Source organism: Aptenodytes forsteri, unplaced genomic scaffold (assembly GCF_000699145.1).
Source record: "Aptenodytes forsteri isolate BGI_AS27 unplaced genomic scaffold, ASM69914v1 Scaffold147, whole genome shotgun sequence".
Taxonomy (NCBI): Eukaryota; Metazoa; Chordata; class Aves; order Sphenisciformes; family Spheniscidae; genus Aptenodytes; species Aptenodytes forsteri.
In genome coordinates, this window is record NW_008795320.1 from 2,221,597 (window position 1) to 2,240,563 (window position 18,967).

Sequence of the window (18,967 nt, forward strand, 5' to 3'; positions counted from 1 at the left end):
GCTGGTGGAAAGGCGCAGTGGCAGACAGCGAAGCGGGAGCCCCCGAGGCTTTAGCACAGCGGGGGCCGACAGCGTTGGGGTCGCTGGGGAGCCGGGGTCAGAGGGGTGCGGAGCTGCTGGAAAGGGGCTCACAAAGGCTGGAGGTAAGTGACAGGGCCTGAGCAGCGGGAGAACAGGGAGGTCGGGAAGGTGGGAATGGCAGAGGGCTGGGGAAGGCGGTGGGAACGGTTTGGATGGGTGGCTGGGACCAGGAGAACCGCCCTGCCAAGGAAGCGGGTGGGCGAGCGAGTGGGGCTTGTGCTCTGGTGCTGGGTCGGGACGCCCCTGCTGCCTCTCCCATTGCGACGCCGTGTTTGTCTTGGTGCATCATGCCGAAATGTTACTGCCGTCACTCCACCACACTTATGGTTGGTGATGCCGTTCCCTGTCGGGTCTTGACATGTCCTTGAAATATCCCCATCCTGTTGTAATGGTTGTCGTGGCACATCCGCACTTCATTTCCATCACGAGATCCTTGTGACCACGACGTGGGAAAAGGACGCTGGGAAGACATCGAGGTAGCTGGCTGCTCTGTTGCAGGATCTCAGAACACCACTAGCTGAGACAACTTCTGTTCGACGGCAGAGCTTCGCTTTCAGGGTATTTCAGCGTTTTGCATGAAGAAGGTGCCATCTGGCCTGCTTGCCGTCCCATCCAGAATGGTTTGGTCTTCGCTGCCGCCTTTGGTGGAGCACGAAGGGTGCTGCATTCATCTGTGTCAAAGTGTTACTTCGGCATGTTGTTGGGCTGACATGATGTGCTGAAGTGCTGCCCTGGCACACTGCACCACGTTGCCGTTGTGCACACAGGTCTCCATCTTGGGGAGATCCAGGAGCCGTCACTGTCTCGCAGAGGAGGTTTGAACTGCGGAGTATCTCTGCTGTGACATTGCAACGGCGTGTGATTTGGGCACTGATTTTCCTGACCAGTGCAGGGGGATTACCTGTGTGTCTTGTCCTCTGTTCATTTTTTGCTCTTTCAGGTCCACAGCTTACAGGATGAATCTATTTCCATTCATACCACTTCCCTCTGGCTACAGCTGGAGTTCATAGAAAACAGACCCATGTCAAGTAGTATGGACAAGGCAAAGGACAAGGGACACTTCTGTTACTGAGTCTGAAATACGTGTTAAACTAGCTCAGGAAACCACGTTAGCAGCTACTAAAGTAGTAACACTGGAAAGGGAAACTTCCCTTCTTTTTCATCACTTTCTTGCAAGAGTGGTTTCAGCCTGAAGGGTTTTCTCTGGACAAACAATCTGCCTTGCACTGGAAAACAGCTTTGTCAGTGCAAAAAGCTCAGTCTCTTCCTCTGTTTGTGTTTTCTAAAACACGGCTGTTGCTTTGTTCCACGTGCTCAAAAACTTGAGTCCAGAATTAAGGAGGGAGTGCTGGAGTCATCCAGAAATACAAACATGGGAGTGAGTAATTGGTCAACCTCTGTGTAACGTTTGAGAGGAAAGTTATTCTCATGCCTGAGAAGCAGAGACTAGTGGAAGGAAAGCAGCTGCTGGGAAACTTAAAGGAAGATTAAAGGAATTTAATCTCCCTTTTCCCCCCTGTGATTAAATGGCCCATGGAGGTAGGAGCCATTTTCCAGCATCATGCTGCACTGTCAAAATAAATGGAGTTCACCACTGTGATCTTTCATGGTGACCAAAACTGTCACCAGCAATAGGAGCATCTACACCTTGGCCAAGAACCATTCTTGATCTGGAGATATCTAGTAGTGCCTCAGTGTTGCTGCTGTCTTTCTGATGCATGTAATGCTGTTGCATTTTCTGCCTCCTGTGTGGCATCTGGATTTGAAGTGTCAGACTACAGCTACCTCACCTTCAAACGAAGTAACTCCACATCACATGGTATCGGCAATCAGTGTAATGAGGAATATTCTCTCTGTCATCATTTACATATTTAAGCCAGACCTGCCTTTCTCTCCTGCTCCTTTGACTTTGACTCTTGTTTCCGTGGTCTTCTGGATTTGTAAATTATCTGAGGGATCATTCGGTTTCACACATGTTTAAATTTGGGTGTGGAATGGGCAATTTACTTTGTCTGTCGCTTGTTTCTTCTTTTCTCAGCCCAAACACAGCAGTGCTAGTTATTTTATGGTGACTCCAGCTCACAGCAGTTCCCGCTTGCTCTAATGCTACGTTACTGCTTCGGGGAAATAAACTCGTGATTAGTTACTGAATTGTCATCCTGTCGTACTGACTATTACTCTTCATTTCAGCACCTGATCATTAATACAAGATCTCATCGTTCCTGAAGTATTCTTGACATCTTTTCAAGCCAGCCCATCCACTGCTAACAGTTTCAGTCTTTGTTTTCAAAATCCTTTGCATGCAGCTCCTTATTGATCCCCGTGCGAAGGAGGTGCAATCGATATATAGATCATTGTCTCAGGAAAGAGTTTTCTGCAGATCGCTCAAGACTAGAGGGAGTAAGTGTAGACCTCACCCTTATCCTTTTCATGAAACCAGGGTTGTTTGCTTGGAAGGATTTATCCAAGAGGGTTTTGTAGTCTGTCACATTCCAGCAAGGCCCAACAAAGGGGCATTGACACTTTCCCGAGTTATGAAGCCGTTTGCCAGTATGACCATCCTCAAAATGGAGGCTGTCCGAATCCTTTCTGTCCCCTTTTCCTTTCATTATCCCATAAACTCTTCCCTTTTAGTGTGCATGGTCACTGGGCTCTGCCTGCAGCTAGACAAAGTGGTCTCCAGTGGGGTTGTCTTGCTGCTAATAATCAGGTGCTCAGGGATGGTGAATTGCAGCTCACAGCGTGTGCTCCAGTTGGACTAGAGGCATCCTCTTTTCACTGGTCCTGGTAGAGGAAGGAGCAAGAATTCCACAGCTGCTTCACAGATCCTTTCCCTTCCTCCCTCTTGGTCCTTCTCTCGTATGGCGATATCTTCTGCTGCCTTCCAGGCCAACCGTTATCTTAGTGGTAATTATACCTAGAAAATAGCTGCCTCTCTAGTCGTTATGGAATTTGCAATGTATGTGTTAATACCTGAAGGCACTAACTCAGAACCCAAAGTCTGGGGTGGCTTTTTTGGTGTATGCTTTGCTCTATTGTTAGGGGATGAATTTTGATGTGAAGCTGTACTATGTTTTCTTAAATAAGTCGTAAGAGCCGTGTACTGAAGCATTGTAGATGTCCTGGCTCCCACTGAGTAAGCGAGGAGTGATGGTGCACGGCTGAGATTATTAATGGCTGAGGATCATAAAAAGATGTCATTGGTGACTGGGGGACTGACACTGTGATTTTCTTCCGCAGTCAGATGCTCTCAGTCACCCAAAGGCATTGGTTAATTACCTGCTTGCTCCCTACCTAGGCTGAACTTGATGAACAGCATTTCCATGTACAGCAAGCAGCCCAAGGAGCAGCAGATGTTCTGGGTTGTTTTCCAGGCCTCAGCCCATACTGCTGCCTGAACTTCTGACCGAGCACTGAATGCCAGAAAGCAGGTGCCTGTTCTCGGTGTCTACCTGTCTCACCCTTTCCCACCTCACCTGTGCCACTCGCAGTCCTACCAGACTTCTTCGCTGCCTGCTCAGCTCTAAGTTTCTTTGCTCACGCCTCTGAGCCTTCTGGATGCGGTGAGGCATTAGGGAGAAGCCAGCGTGTTGTGGCTGGCTGCTTCTGATTGCCTCTTCAAAGAGTGGGTCAGTTCATAAAAATGCTATGTTCAAACAAGCATGATGTGTGTATTTAGAATAATGGCTTAGGGTCAAAATCCTTTTACATGAAAATGTAAGCCATAATGATCTGAGGTCTTAAACTGGTGAGAGGATAAATAATTAGTGGAGTGCTGAAGATAAGAAAGATAAAATGGAAACACCGCCATATGCAGTTAGAGACTGAGGGGAAGGTGATGAATCCGGAGGAGAGGAGGCCTGGAAGAGCTGTTAAACACACTTGTCTAGAGCTCTTTTTGCACAGCACAGTTTCTAATGCTACGCTGTGAGGCTTTTGTTAACTTTTGCTTTGAAATCAAATTAATTGCATTTGCTGGTGGGGTTAAGTGGCTGGAGGCATGTTACATTTTTAAGATGTCTCAGCCATATTTTTCTCTTTTCTTGAAGGCCTCGGTGGGCAGGCAGAGTCCGAGGGTGGTGCCATACCCATCCCACAGTCTATGTCCTGGAGAGCCTGGCCTTCAGAGTGCAGCAGGTAGCCACAGTTTAAGTATGCTTGTATTTGTTGGTCTGGTTTCCAGAGGAAACAAGGCTCCTGTGATCAGCCTGTCTGTTCGCTTCTCCTTCCAACATTGTCCGAACCTGTTGGTTGATTTCCATGCCATTTGACAGAGGAGGAAAGTCTTAAAGATGCCAAAGCTCCTACAAGTGTCCATTTGTCTGTTCTTGCAATAAGGGGTAATTAACCTAAAAACGCCTCTGGTGAAGGAAAGGCTGCAGTGTGCGTTCACATGTTATGACATTAGCCAATCCAGTTAGAGACATGTAAATACTCAGAAAACCTTCAGATTCAGCTTTCAGTCAGTGGGACTTGAATGTGCAGAGAACCAGGCTTTGCAATTTAGCACTCACAGAGTGACTTCTCTCAGTTGTGTTCCCCAGCCCCTCTCACTCCTTTCTACCTAATCTCTTCCTCTGGCTTATCATGGCTGCACACACAAGAGGGGGTCGTCCCAAGCTTTGTTGCATCTGAAGATTTGGTCCAGGGTGGTGCTAGTATCCCAATTTCTTGTAATCCCTGCAGTTGTGTCAATGGGCTCAGCTGATCATCGACTGAACCTAGCAGAGATCCTTTCACAGAACTACGGTGTACGGGAAGAAAGGGAGGAAGAAGATGATACTCAGGAGAAGCAGAAATCTTTAGAAGAGCTGGAGAAGAGTTTCAGTGCTTCTCAGGTAAAGGCAGCAAGGGAGGGGAAGGGAAATTACCTGCTGGGGTTTCTTGTTTGCTTTTACAGTACTGGTACCAAAGATCTTTGTGTGAAACTCTGACTTGCTTGCTCAGCTGGCAGTGCGCTGTGTTTAGCTCCACGCATCAATGAGTCTTAGGTTGCATTTGGATAGGAAGGAATGGTTTTGACAACAGGTGACAGCAGTAAATTTTGGAGTCTTCCTCTGCCAAGTAGCTACTCGGATGAGGTGATCTTTGCTAACCTTGCTGAAGAGCCATCAGCTGTTGGGTGTATGTCCGTTTCACAGTGGAGGAACCACAAAGATGAGATGATGTGGTCCTCCTGTGGGTGGTCCCACGGAGGCCTTGGTGGAACACAAAGCGTGTTCTTGGTGACAGAGACTGTCTCTTCAGGTCAGGCACAAGACTAATAAAGGGATTTGCTCCTTCCCTTCCTTGGTATAAATATAGTTCTGTCTGGCATCTCTTCACCAGCATGAAATCCAGTATAAAAAATAAGTATATTTTAAAAATGCCCTTGACTGTATTGCTTTGGGGTGAAAGTTCCTGGCTTCTCTATACCTTTGAGAAGAACAGGTTATGGTGGGTCCTGATAGACTGTGCCTCCTCCATTACACAGCATTACCTGAGGCAGTTCAGAGCCCCCAGAAGAGCAGAGCTGCCTTGACTGCCTCTGCATATCTCTGTGTTCACTACAGCTGGTGTTGTACTTGGTGATTGTTCCATTCCTGATGAAGCTTTGTCCTCCTCTCGCTCAGAGCAGTGAAATGCCATTTGAGGAGCTGCTTGCACTTTATGGCTATGAGGCATCTGATCCCATCTCGGAGCAGGACAGTGAGAGCAATGATATTACTCCAAATCTCCCAGATATGACTCTGGATAAGGTAAGACCAGCTGTCTGCTTGGGTGTATGCTATTAGCTTGTGCTGTAGGTTACTGTACTGTCTTGGAGCTTGAGACATCTAGTAGCTCTTTTCAGGTGGGGTTTGACTAACGATGGGGAAAGGGGCCTGCCTAGTTCTGGTGTCCCAGCGAGGAATGCCAGGTACAGAAATTGAATTTAAAGAGTTGAGAGGAGACTGGAGAAAGGATAACTGTTTTTAAAAGAACACTGTAAAAACTCTTTATGGAACTTGGGTTACAAGTCTTTACACATAGATGTAGATCTGTGGAGAGTCAGGGGAGGTTTGTATCTTCCCAGCTGAAGCTATGGCTCCTCCTGTTCTAGCTAAAGCCTGTAGAAAGCTTTTTTTTCCTTCCAGGATCTTTGAGATATTTGCTCTGGGTGGAGCTCTACAGAAAGGGCCACTTGCTCATCCTCTCTCTGGCTTCCATAGGAAGCCACTCTTGGCGCTTGTAGAAGTGCTTCTAGGGAAGATAATCTAGGGGTGGTGGGGAGCATGAGAGGGAATCTGTCTTTGGAGAAGCTATGGGAGGGTGAGGAGATCTGTGGATGTGGCCACCTTTGGCTAGAAATGCTTTACTCTAGGCCTCCCATCCCCCCCACGTTTTTTTTTAATTTAAAAATATTTTTCACTTTCTTGTTGTTGTTAAAAGGAACAAATAGCGAAGGATTTGCTTTCAGGGGAAGAAGAGGAGGAGACACAGTCTTCAGCTGATGATCTGACTCCATCCGTCACATCCCACGATGCATCGGACCTATTCCCAAACCAGCCTGGCTGTATGTGTCGCTAATTTCTAAGTAATTGGTTTTTACTTAGATGTGATGTGCAGAATAGGGCAAGAATGTTTTTCTTTATTTTGTCACTAAGTTTCCTGACATCAGTTTTTCCACTTTCCTTCTGGGGGCTGCAAATAAACCTGAGTGCCAATGGTGTACCAAGCATCTGTTAGGTCATGATAGAGCATAGATGAGCAGTGGGATGAGGAGGGAATTGTCTTTAGCTGTAACTCATAACATTGAGTAAGTGAGAATTGTTTCACTACCTGCTGTAATTGCAGTCTTAAAGATCAGTGCCTGATCTGACATCTCTAAATGAATAAATTCAGTAGCACTAGTAGTGTGATATATTGTGGCAGTTCCTAAATATCAGAATACGCAGGAAGGCAAAGTGCATGAGAGAGACTGAGCGTAAAGTGATCTTACTCCTTCTGCAAAACGAAGGAGTCTGAGCTCCCCGGATTGGTCAGCACCACCCACGTGGCAAGTGTGCAAATTCTTTTATTTAAAAGGAGAAAATTAAAATATGGGTAAGTTGTCACTGAGGAGCATGTTGAAAGTAACTTTAGGACAGAAAATGAAGGGAACGAGAGGGAACATAGAGCAATAGGAAAAAAAAACCCAACATTTTGTAACTACAGATCTTTTCCTTTCCCACAAAGCAAACAACTTCCTTGCTGATGAAGACAAAGAGCCCTGTTCATCTCCGTGTGCTTCCTCCATGGCTGAGGATTCAGAGGAGGATTCCATCCCATCCAATGAGTGTAAGAAGGTAAATGATCTGAGTGCATTGGGAAGGAGAGCTAACACAATGTGCTTGAGTCTGAGGGAAGCACGACACCAAAGTGCTGTGATACTTCCTTAAGCAATTTTCTTTCTTTTTATTTTCTTTTGCTCAGCACCTTGCATTTTGTGGAAGGTGGTGGCAGATACGGGTTACAAGAGTTTTTTTAATACAATCTTGAAATCTGTATCTGAAATTATCTTCTGCTTCAGATATGGAAAATGCTGTTGTGCCTTGGTAAATTAAAACTGCAGCCTGTAGCCCTATAAAGGTGAAATGCTGTGCAACATTCCCAGCAGGATTTACTGAGGGAGAACCATCACACGAAAGAAAGGAGCAGACTTCCAAATTCATCCTGGTTGTGAAGGTTGCAGGAGAGCTTCTGCATTTCTTTATCTCCAGCCTTAGCTTCTTGCCATATATCATTAACATTAGAACTATGTAAATGTCTAAGGTCCCCAAAGTATCATCTGGTTGGTAGTAAATCTTTTTAGTTACCCTATAAAATAGTCAGGGTTTCCTAGAAGTAATAGTGACAGTGGGGACTACCAATACATAAATCGGCCTCGTGGTGTCATAGTCCCTAAATCATGAAGTATACCTCAGTGCTTACGTGGAGCATTTTCCATTTCAATTTACCCAATTCTCTGGTGATATTTCAGGAGATCATGGTTGGACCTCAGTACCAAGCCACTGTTCCCATCCTCCACTTAAACAGGCATGGTGAAAAAGGTGAGGCAACCTGCTTTATGTATCTTGTTTGGATGTAGGGCTGCTGGCCTGGGCATCTGATGGGGCACTGGTTCACCAGTTCTGCTCTATGTGTCTAGGCTTGGCACCTCTCAGTGTTGACACTGAAATTTACAGCTACACCTGAGCTAGCTTTAAACTAGCCTGTTTGAATAGGGCTGGTAATACAGCTACAGAAGCTAAGAAGCTCAGTGAAAACTGGATTGGTGTGACAGGTTTGGAGGAGGGGGTCTCAGCTGTAGCCAAAGAGAAGGAATAATCTTCTGGAGATGTTCTAATTTATTTTTCTCTGATGTCTTTCTTAAGTAGCCAGAGTTATTTTCATTCAGTACTCCCTGGAGCTGATTAGTTTCCAATTTGATAGGATGTCTGCAGAGTAGATGGAGGTGCCTTGATTTGCAGATTGCATCTAATAACTAATGCAATACTAGCAGCAGCTTGTTGAGTTTCTGAACAAGATAGCTAACAGAAAGCCACGTCTTTAGAAATTACTTGCTTCCTCCCTGGTTCTTTTATCTTAACAGACTGAGCAAATTAGTTCAAGGAGATAAAAGTTATCAGTGTTGTAGGTACTACTTCAGATTTACCCAATATAGTTCTCAGAACTTTTCACTGTTACTTTATCAGTGCTCTCAGCCTTCTGTATTGAAGACCACAGATTTAGTGTGCGTTTTCCATAACCTGTATGTTTGCGTCAGTGTAAAATGAAAGGAAACTGATAGTAGATCCAGATGGGGGTCTTTTATGCCCTGTTTGTAATGCCTCTGACCTGATTTTAGTGATTCTGCAGGGCAGAAGGGTTGGTTCCTTTGCCTCTAGAAACAAGTTAAGTACAGAGTGCGCTAATGTTTTTATCTGAATAGAAAAAAACTCAATATTTATGATTATTTTTTATTGCAGAGTCTTTCTTCTTGCTTTCTTCTGTGCTGTTATTTTACTTAAACATCTCTCTGCATTGTTGTGTGCCATGTTCTCATGGAATAAGAGCCTTGAAAGCTGGAAGGGGCAAGAAGCACTTAGTGATGCAGTGTGCTCCTGCTATTCTGTGTGGATGGAGCAGCTTGTAGAGGAGCATTGCAAGCTATCACAGGGAAGGGCAGCCTTGCAGCTGCTTAGTTTTGTGTCTAGGATGGGGAGAGGGTCTTGAGCCTAGGGCAGGGTTGCATCTCAAAGCTGCCTTTGCCTCCCACTCCTTTTGTTGACTGTGTGCTGGAGAAGGCACCTTAGGACCTAGGGGTTTTTAGTTGCCAGGATTAATGAATCAAAGCAACAATCTTTGAGAACATGGTAACAAAAACCTTGTCAACCAACCCTTCTGAAGAAGTGGAAGCATGCCAAGCCTGTGCTTTGGGCTCTAAAAGGGGTATAAAGAGTATTAAGCTTATCTGCCTCCAAAACTGGGAGGGAAGATGCAGTACCTTCACAGAGATGGTTGTCATCTCTAGTGCCAGGTTGGAGTACCAAGCAAAGATTTCCTTCCTCCTTCTCTCTCTCCCATGCACATACACGCAGACTATTTCTGAAAAGCAGCAGAATTCTCTGTTTGATTAGCTAATTTCAGTGCTTTTTCTGTTAGCCTATGAGAATGAAGATCAGCTGCTTTGGGACCCAAACATACTCCCCGAGAGAGAGGTTGAAGAGTTCCTATACCGTGCAGTGAAGCGGCAATGGGATGAGCTGTCTAGCAGCAGCCTGCCAGAAGGAGAGATGGTGAAGGACAATGAACAGGTAAGCATGGGGGCTTCTTGCAGCCTGCAGATACTCTAATGGTGCTGGCGTAATAGTGCAATGTGTCCTACAGAGATCCTGACTGAGAGACCCACTTAAAAGAGAATGAGACCCAACTCCAGTGATCCCCTACCCCTACTCCTGCTCAGCTGCAGTCTCAAGAGGCTGTTCACCCTCCTGTTGGGAAGACAGGAAAAGGCTGTAGTGGATCGGACCACAGGCCTGTCTAGCTTAGTACTTTTCTTCCAACACAGTGACAGATGTTTGTGGAAAGCATGTAACAGACTGGGCAAGTAGAGAATGGGTACTGTTTGACTGTATTCTCCCAGTATCCCAAACTCTCTGAGCCAGAGCTTGCAGCAGGAACATCCTTTTGGATCTGTCCTCTATAGCATTGTCGAATTCTTTGAAGCCAGCAGAAGATCAAACATCTGGCTAAGAAACTTCAGAGCAGCTGTTTCCTCTAAGCTAGCCAGGTTAGATTCTCACAGTAAGTCTGCAGGAACAGAGAGGCACACCTGTAATCTGCAGAGCTGCTGGTAGAACTGCATCTTTTCAGTCCCGGGGTTTGTAATCCAGTGCCTTGAAAAGTGGAATAATCTATGCTGATGGTCAAGCTGGGGTTAGTGGCAAAGTGGCTCCTGGGAAAAATAAGTTTTACGAAACAAACGTAAGTCATGAGCAGGTTGGTTTGTGGTGTGTTGCTCAGGTACATGCTGTCAGTAATTTTCTTCTGTTTCCTAGGCTTTGTATGAACTGGTTAAATGCAACTTCAATGCAGAAGAGGCACTGCGGAGGTTACGGTTCAATGTGAAGGTTATCAGAGGTGAGAACCTCCCATATTTGGGTTCTACCCCAAACATTAAGGCACATGTAACTCTTTCTAGATTCTGTACATCTCCTCCAATTCCTCTTTCTTTCTGCTGTAGATGAGCTTTGTGCCTGGAGTGAGGAAGAATGTAGAAATTTTGAACATGGCTTCAGGGTCCATGGGAAAAACTTTCATCTTATCCAAGCAAACAAGGTAAGGATGCTCACCCCTGCATCCCACTAAGACAAAGGGAAGGAGGCATGTGCATTTGCACCAGAGGTATGTTTTGAGCCTCGGCTAATGCAGGAAGTTCAGGACTGCTGAGTTCCGATCCCAGGCTTTGTGTTGACTCATGCTAGCAGGTGATGGGCTGTTCACTGCCCTGCTCTGCCTTATTTTCCAGGTGGGAGAAGTCACAAACAACACTGACCTGCATGAGTGATGTCAGTTAATTACTGATTAGCCCTTTCTGGAGTCTCAAAAGTTCTTTCCAAACTCTCAGCCCTTGCAGTACTTCTGTGAATGAGTGAGTTGAGCATGTGGATGTTTTGTAAAGTCCCCTGGGGTCCTCTAGAACGAAAGATGCTGTTGTAGGGAGAGCTGGGCCCCAGGACATATGCTGCTGTGCTGGGAGTTGGCAGAACCAGAGAGTCCAGTTCTACCACTGAGTAATTGTGGGCATGTTGATGCTGGCCAGTGAAAATGGATGCAGGTTTGCTCTCTTGATGTTAAGTGTGCTACTGGAAGCGCAGGAAAGTCCTACACGAATGTACCGTGTGTGAACCCACACTGGGGTCTGCAAGAACAGTTATGCACTGTGGGGAGTTCTTTCTCTGGCCGATTACCACCTTGGAAATCTCAGTATGTGCTTCCATTCTGCAGCATAGATGTGTCCATAGCAATATAAATTACTGTAATGCACTTAATTTTCTGTGCTGATTAAATGGGAGAATAGTCCTTGCTCCATGAGATGCATCGGGATGCATGGCTTTCTGACTATGATGTTTCTCCTCAGGTCCGCACCCGGTCAGTGGGCGAGTGTGTGGAGTATTACTACATGTGGAAAAAATCAGAGCGCTATGACTACTTCACTCAGCAGACTCGTTTAGGAAGGAAGAAGTACGTCCTCCACCCTGGAGCCACGTGCGTGGAATATTCTCACACTAAAATTAGTAATATTAACCTCCCAGTGAAGATTCCTGCTGCAAAGCACCTCCGCTTAAAAGACTCTGCTTTCTGCTCTAGAAGGTTTCTTGGGTGGGAGCATGGAGGGATGCACTGGATATTCTCAGAACGTAAACGCTGTTAATGTGGGGAGGGAAGATAAAGCAATTATTTGCTTAGATGTGGACTTTCTTGTGTCAGAAAATACTGTTTTGTTTCCGACAAATGCATTCACAAAAGTTAAGGCTAGGGTCAGGGATTCAGGGCTGATTTCAGGAAATAACTCAGTTCAATGAGGTTTTGGGAAAGGAGCTTTTTAAGTTAAAAAATATGCTATTTCTGGTGTTTTGGAGCCTGAATTAATTTCTTTGAGGCAAATTCTTCACTTTGAAATATATGCTAATTACAGAAAATACTTTTCAGAAAGGTTGAAACTGAAATGTTTTAAAAGGTTAAAATTAAATATTTAAGTTGACTCAATTAAAAGCATTAGATGAAGTCTTAGGGTTTTTTTGTTTTTGTTTTAATTCTGATGCAAGACAGGAAAATACCTGAAATCTCAAATCCCCCCAGGGTGGGAAAATATTTTCTCATCGCTTGCTCTTCGCTGGCACACTAACATTGTCACAACCCACTGCAGTCATTCTATGAAGCTGGCTGTTCCCTGGGGAGAGCATTTGACCTTTTATTTCACTTTGGAAGGGGCTGAGGCTCTCAGAGAGCTGGGGGGCAGACCTCTCTGTTTTGGAAAGCTACAGAACCCATTCTGGTTTATCGTGGGCTGGTCTTAGCCATGCTGAGTTAACTGCGATCACCTCAGTGCAGAGTCTAAACTGGGGTCTGCAGACCAAGAAGGGATGGACGTTCATTCTAGTGAGGTCTCTGCAGTCCTGTTGTTTTATTTGTTGATGGGTTTTAATCCCAGTCATCGTTTTCCCTGCCTGCATCTCTCTGCTTAACGGGTGGTGGCAGTGCTATCTGTCTTTCCCCACAGGGATTACACCGACAATGACTTGGATGGGGGTGAAGTAGAAAACACCAGTCGTTCTCGGAGCTCCCCACCAATTCCCTCTGCAACTAGCTGCCTGGATTCTCACTTTGGTCAAGATCAGATAGCAATAGAGAGCACAGGTAACTTCTTTTTCTTCTGTCTGCCATGGGGATAACTTGTCTCCCTCACTCAGCAGCCCAGACCCTCCTTTGCCTTTCTCCTGTTGCAGTTGCCCAGCTGTTGCTCTTCTCCCTGCACCTTGCCAGTGTGCTCACTTTACCCTGTGTCAAATACCAGCCCCGGGCAGATTTTGGTGTGAGCAAAGGAGACTTGTCTGTCTCTATGTTGACTGGTAGTGACTTAAAGAGAGTTGTTCCTGCTTCGGGCTTGGAGGGGTGGCCTAAGTCATTCCCAAAGCAAAAGGATTTGCATTAACTTTGGGCACCTGAGTTAGGTGCTTCCAATGCACTAACACATAGACACACTAGACACAGGCAACTCCTCCGGAGGCTGATTTAAGGCACCAGAAGTCAGGCTGCACCTGCAAACTGCTTTCAGAGACAGCAGGCTGTGAGAAGTCTCACAGGGAGCCCGAAATGGGTTCATTCCCTCGCCATCCTACTGCAGATGCGGGCTTTGTGTAGGCACCTCCCAGGGGCTGTCGGCATGAGAGGATAGGACTTAGAATTTGGCTTATCTTGGAGTGCCTCTGTGAGATTTCCTTTAATTTCCATAGAAACACTGATGGCCTCCCATCTGCTGTCTGCATCTTGCCTTTCTTCAGTACGTGCTGGCAGGGATCTTGGTTGCTATAATAAAGAAACATTTGTTGTGATTAGGTGGGATTGAACTGGATTCTGGTTTTTTGTATGTTATGGACTCACTCTAGCTTTCTTTCACTTGCTGTCCCCCACCCTTTCTTCCTCCCTGTCTGTCTGTCCATCTCCCATATTTCCCTCCTTTGCGGTGTGCAGAGCCCCTGAGTGTGGAGAGCACAGCCTGCAGCCTGGGCAGCATGAGTGAATCGGGGCAGGGCTATGAGTGCAGTACTCCTTCGGAGACAAATTGTTCCTTCGACCCCACGGAGGAGATGTCCTCAGGCACCATCTCAGCTTCCTGCACACGACACACTGTCAACCCCTCAGAATCGGGGCTCTATGCTTTGCCGCCGGCAGGACCAGGACTAGCAGAGAAGCAGGAGACGTTGCAGAGCTCTGGTGAGACGATAACCATGGACTTCACTCTCCCTGCAGACATTAACGAGGGTTTGCCTTTAATTGCTGGCCCTGTGGATTTGGACAGAGACCCAGAGGCAGTGGTGGCCCCTGCGCAAGTGTCCTTATCGGTCACAGATTTTGGCCTCATTGGCATTGGAGATGTAAATAGTTTTCTGACTGCTCATCAGGCTTGCCCAGCACCTGTGGCTCGGTCAGAGCCTTTGTCACAGTGAGAGTCTCCAGTCACAAACTTGTCACAGACCCTGCAAGTACTTTGACCTGACTGAGTGAAATCCTGGAACTTCCACTGTTCCGTAGGGACAGTTTGGAGCTGTTGGTCAGAATCCGTCTTTCCATCCTCCTTGATCCAAGGCTACAGTGAAACCAAACACCTTTCTGCTCCAGTGTGTTCTGACACAATCACGCAAAGTTGGTGGCTGGCTTTAGAGAGGGGGGAGGTCCATCACCCCCTGTTTTATTGACCATGTGTCACCCCAGGTAATGCCAGGCTGTTCGGAGTGTCCCTGCCTCGGGACAGGGGAAATGTCCCTTGGCCCCAGTGGGACAGTCTGAGTGCAGAGATGCTTTGAGAACAGGGATGTATCACCGGCGCTTCAGGGGCTGGGATGGAGGATGCAGTCTGGAGGTCCGAGAGCTTAGGAAATTTGCAGGGAGCACAGTCCGCCCAGGCTGCAGGGCAGTTTGCCTGCAGAGACGGGCATGGCGATGCCAAAGGAAGATGAGGAGTCTTGGCCCTTCACCCACAGATAGTGTGTTGCAATAGAAGTCATTCTCCCCGTTTCCCTCCTGCACTCCCGAGCTGTGGGTCGTGACAGGCATGCACACTGCTGTTTTCAAACCTCTCGCAGCTGTGCGTGTCTTCCTGCGCTGCCACCAGCTGCAGGTGGGATGTGGCCTGGTCCAGCCCTTTGGCAGAAGTGTCAGGTCTTGGAAAGGGATACTGCATGATGCAGTAGCACTGTATGCGTTTAAGTCCTTCTCACCTTCCCTTGCAGTGCTGGGCCATGGAGAACTTGTACTGGGAGTAAAGGGAGTTTCTAGACCCACAAAGCGACGTCGGCCCCCGAGTGGTGCAGTGCTGCTGCTTCTGTTACTGGTGGTGAATGCCTTGATCCTTGCTGACCACTGCAGTACAAGAGAGTAAAATGCAGATGAAAACATCTGTAACTTCCCAGCTTGTTCAAACAATTTGTCAACTGTGGGAGGAGGAGGTTGCTTAGCTCCCAGGGCACCAAGTCTAGGACACTGGTGCTAGCACAGAGTCCCAGGCGGGAGAGCACACCAGTCCCTGGGCATCCCTGCCCCTTTCTGCATCACAAAAAAAAAAAGCTCTCTTTTTTTTCTGAGAGGAAAGTATGTCTTCACTGCCATTAGCAGTGTTTCGAGAAGGTGACAAAGGTGGCCCCGCATGGCAGTGAGGTGGCCAGCTGCTGTGCCGAGAGCCACAGTGGCACATTTGTGGGTGTGCTGGAGTCCGGAGCTGCTTCGCTTCCCGAATGTGTTCCAAGTCTGGGGTTTGGTACTGGCTTAAATTCACATGTTCTCATTCCCCTTTTTTCCGTGCAGAGAATGCTGTCTGCTGACTTGCTGGGCAAGGCTCTGGTGCAGATATTCCCTTCCTCCAGCCATTTTCTACATTTGGGAAGGGGTTTGGGTTGAGGTGTTTTGCTTGTTTTGGTAGAGGCCTTTGGGCTGTGATCCTGCAGTTGGTTCTGCTGCCAGTGGATTTGGAAGATGACTAAAACCATTAGCCCAGATCCTCCTCTTACCCGGCTCTGTGAAGTTGCGCTCAGCCCTGCAGTGGGAGCATGGGGACAGCATCCAGGCAGCTTCGCAGGGTGACAGGATCAGACCTTGTCTCTCATCTTCCAAGCCCCAGACCCATTTTGCGTGCATTAGCAGGGGTTTGCTTTGGTCCCCGGCCAGCTCTGCTGAGAGGTGCTGAGCTCCAGACGCACACAGCTGCCTTGACCAGGCGTCACTTTGTCAACCAGATGTAACCAGAGGTCTCCCCTCCGGCTGCTCCCAGTTGCTGGAAACAGAAAGCAAACACGAGTGCCTGCTCCATAGTGGAACTGCCCAGGCTGTGATTCCCCTTTTCTGGGGGAAAGAGGAAGCTCCTTGGCTGAAAGGAGAAGAGGAGGCAGGGTGAGAGCACGCGTGGGCAGCCCTCCCAGGGAGGGCCAGGCCTTGGCATCTCCTCTCCATCAGCCAAGAACATGCTTAGTTTTCCTGAAACCATTTTTTCTTTGGTTTGTTTCAAGCCCTAATGAACGGAGAGGGGAGGCTGGGGGAGGCAAAAATGTCTCTTATTTATGTTCTTCAGTGTTGTTTACAGATTCACATGGGGTCTTTCAACATGAGTGCAGCGCTTTTTCCACGTAATTTTAAGGGAGAGGGGTGGAAAGGGCTGGGACAGGGAGGGGGAGTCACTTGAGGAGGTTTTGTTTTGGTTTTTTGTTGGGGTTTTCTTTTTCCTTCTTACAAAGCACATTCACTTTGAGCGGCTCCCAATGCTGGACTCTTTCCCCCCCTTCCCTTCCACCCCAAGCCCTACACTGTGAAGTGATACTGCCTTGAAGACCCCTCGACGTTATTTATTTAATTAAAAACCTAATTTGACAGTGAGCCAGAAGCCTGTCGTGTTTTTGGAGACTGAGATGCCACAGTGCTGTGCGTGTGATGGCAGAAGCAAGAAAAGGGGCCCTTGCCTTTTCTGTGTGATCCTCTCCCACCCTGGGCAAGTGCTCCATGGGCAGGGGTGGGATGCCCAGCACAGCGCTCGGGAAGCTGTCGGCAGCAGATGTTCGTGGTCCCTAAGAGAGAGGATGTCCAGGGCAGGGTGAGTGGCTGAACACTAATCTTGGGTCTGTCCTCGGGGAGGTGGCAGGCCAGGTAATGACCCTGGAGCCCTGCGGGATCATGTACTCCCATCTCGGGTGCTACAGTTGTCTGTCAGAACAGCCCCGAGGTCCTGGTGCAGAAGCTGAACTTGACCTGCTCTTGATCGCGGCTGCTTCTGCTTGGTGAGGAGCATCTTCATCCTGGGATCAGTGAAGAGCTTGTGCCTCCAGCCCGCCCTGCCGGAGCCAGGTCCATGGTGCACGTGCTCCCCATGGCTGGAGTGTGCATAAACTGCCCTGGTTGCCTGTGGCTCCTGTCCAGGGGGGTCTGGGGATGGTTCTTAGGGTCCCTCCTTTCTCCGTTCCTGGCCCTGCCCACCTTCCAGTGCCTTGTACCAGGGATGCCATCACAAGCTGGGAGGAGGCCTGGCTTCCTTGGCTGAATTTTCCCTCCTGGCGCTGTGTGTGGAGGGGAGGGAGGTGTTCATTGCTCTTACAGGTGCCCCGAGTCCTCTGAAACCCTGGCAGCCTTTGGAGAGCCCATGGCAGTGGGAGGTGGGCGTTGTTGTGGTTTAACCCCAGTTGGCAGCTGAGCACCACGCAGCCGCTCGCTCGTTCCCCCCCACACATTGGCACGGGGGAGAGAATCGGAAGAGTGAAAGTGAGAAAACTCATGGGTTGAGATAAGAACAGTTTAATAATTGAAATAGAATAAAATAATAATAATAATACACAAAGCAAGTGATGCATAATGCAATTGCTCACCGCCCGCTGACCGATGCCCAGCCAGTCCCCGAGCAGCAGCCCCCCCGGCCAGCTTTCCCCAGTTTATGTACTGCGCATGACGTCACATGGTATGGAATGTCCCTTTGGCCAGTTGGGGTCAGCTGTCCTGGCTGTGCCCCCTCCCAGCTTCTTTTGCACCTCCAGCCTTCTCAGTCGGTGGAGCATGGGAAGCTGAAAAGTCCTTGACTAGCCTAAGCACTACCTAGCAACAACTAAAACATCAGTGTGTTATCAACATTATTCTCATGCTAAATCCAAAACACAGCAATATACTAGCTACTAGGAAGAAAATTAACTCTATCCCTGCCAAAACGAGGACAGGGTCCATCCATGTCTCACTGGCTTCAGCCAGAAATAACATCCTGGAGGCGAGAGAAACGTTCCTGCTGCAACTGCGTTGTATGTTTCCGCACGAAGGCTCGTTCCTCACCACAAAGCCCCTCTGTTTTGTCAGAAACCCCTTAAATTCTGTTCCCCAGCTCTTGCCTGGCTCTCACCTTCTGCCCCAGGGCCTTGGGGTGGGACAGGGGCTTCCATGTCCCTCACTTGCAGCTGGAAAATGCCACCCGGAAAACCAGCAGGAAAGGGGCAGCCCACCCCTCTGTTTGGGAGCTCTCCCTGCTCTGCATTTCTCCTGGCAACTCAGCCAGGTAGGGCAAACACCCGCTTGGCAAAACACCAGACTGCGGTGCTGCTGCGGGTGGGAGCAGGCAGAGCGTCCCAGTTGCCGGCCATGTGGCATGGATGGGAGCAGCTCTCGGCCCTAAGGTGGCACACCGCGGCTGCTGGGGCCAGGGCGGGGCCGGGGCTCAGCTCTGCTTGTGCCTCAGAAGAGGAGGGTCGTTAGCTGCTGCTGTGCGGGGCTTCGGCCATGCCGCCCCCCGGCTCCCTCCAGCAGAGGCCCGGGTACCATGGTGGGCACAGCCCAAGGCATGAAGGACAGGAGTGGGTTTTCCCCTTCCTTCGAGACCCTGAGGAGCGGCGGGAAGGGTGGGTGTGCTCGAAGCCTTCGGGTGGGATCACTGTCCCTCATCTCGGCGCATTCTTTGAAATGCCTTTTTTTGCCCTGTGTGACCCGAGTGACGTTTCCACGGGTGTAAGATCAGCAGGACCAACACCCCACCGAAGGCTCCTGCATCCTCGCAGGCTTCGGGGGAGTTTCCGCTCTGCTTCCAGGGCGCAGGGAGGCGGGCAGCGACCTGGCGGGGCCGCGCGGGCTCTGCCCGCCCCACGGTCCCCACGCGCGGCCCCGGCGA

At 48.5% G+C, this 18,967-nt stretch overlaps 2 protein-coding genes across 2 annotated transcripts in view; both read left to right on the forward strand.

The window, feature by feature from the left end:
• Window positions 1-3,431: 3,431 nt before the first annotated feature.
• MIER2 (MIER family member 2) lies at window positions 3,432-16,657 on the forward strand. The gene is made up of 13 exons (XM_009279803.1): window positions 3,432-3,512; window positions 4,131-4,218; window positions 4,768-4,919; window positions 5,694-5,819; window positions 6,493-6,616; window positions 7,279-7,388; window positions 8,063-8,132; window positions 9,727-9,878; window positions 10,623-10,704; window positions 10,808-10,902; window positions 11,705-11,832; window positions 12,848-12,984; window positions 13,819-16,657. Exons 3-13 carry the CDS (start codon window positions 4,776-4,778, stop codon window positions 14,292-14,294), a joined length of 1,644 nt encoding a protein of 547 aa, XP_009278078.1. The 5' UTR covers window positions 3,432-3,512; window positions 4,131-4,218; window positions 4,768-4,775; the 3' UTR covers window positions 14,295-16,657.
• Window positions 16,658-18,582: 1,925 nt separating this feature from the next.
• Window positions 18,583-18,967, forward strand: part of PLPP2 (phospholipid phosphatase 2) — a 7,604-nt gene continuing 7,219 nt past the window's right edge. The window contains 1 exon segment of the mRNA XM_009279804.2: window positions 18,583-18,701. Within this exon segment, the coding sequence (XP_009278079.2) occupies window positions 18,583-18,701 (119 nt within the window).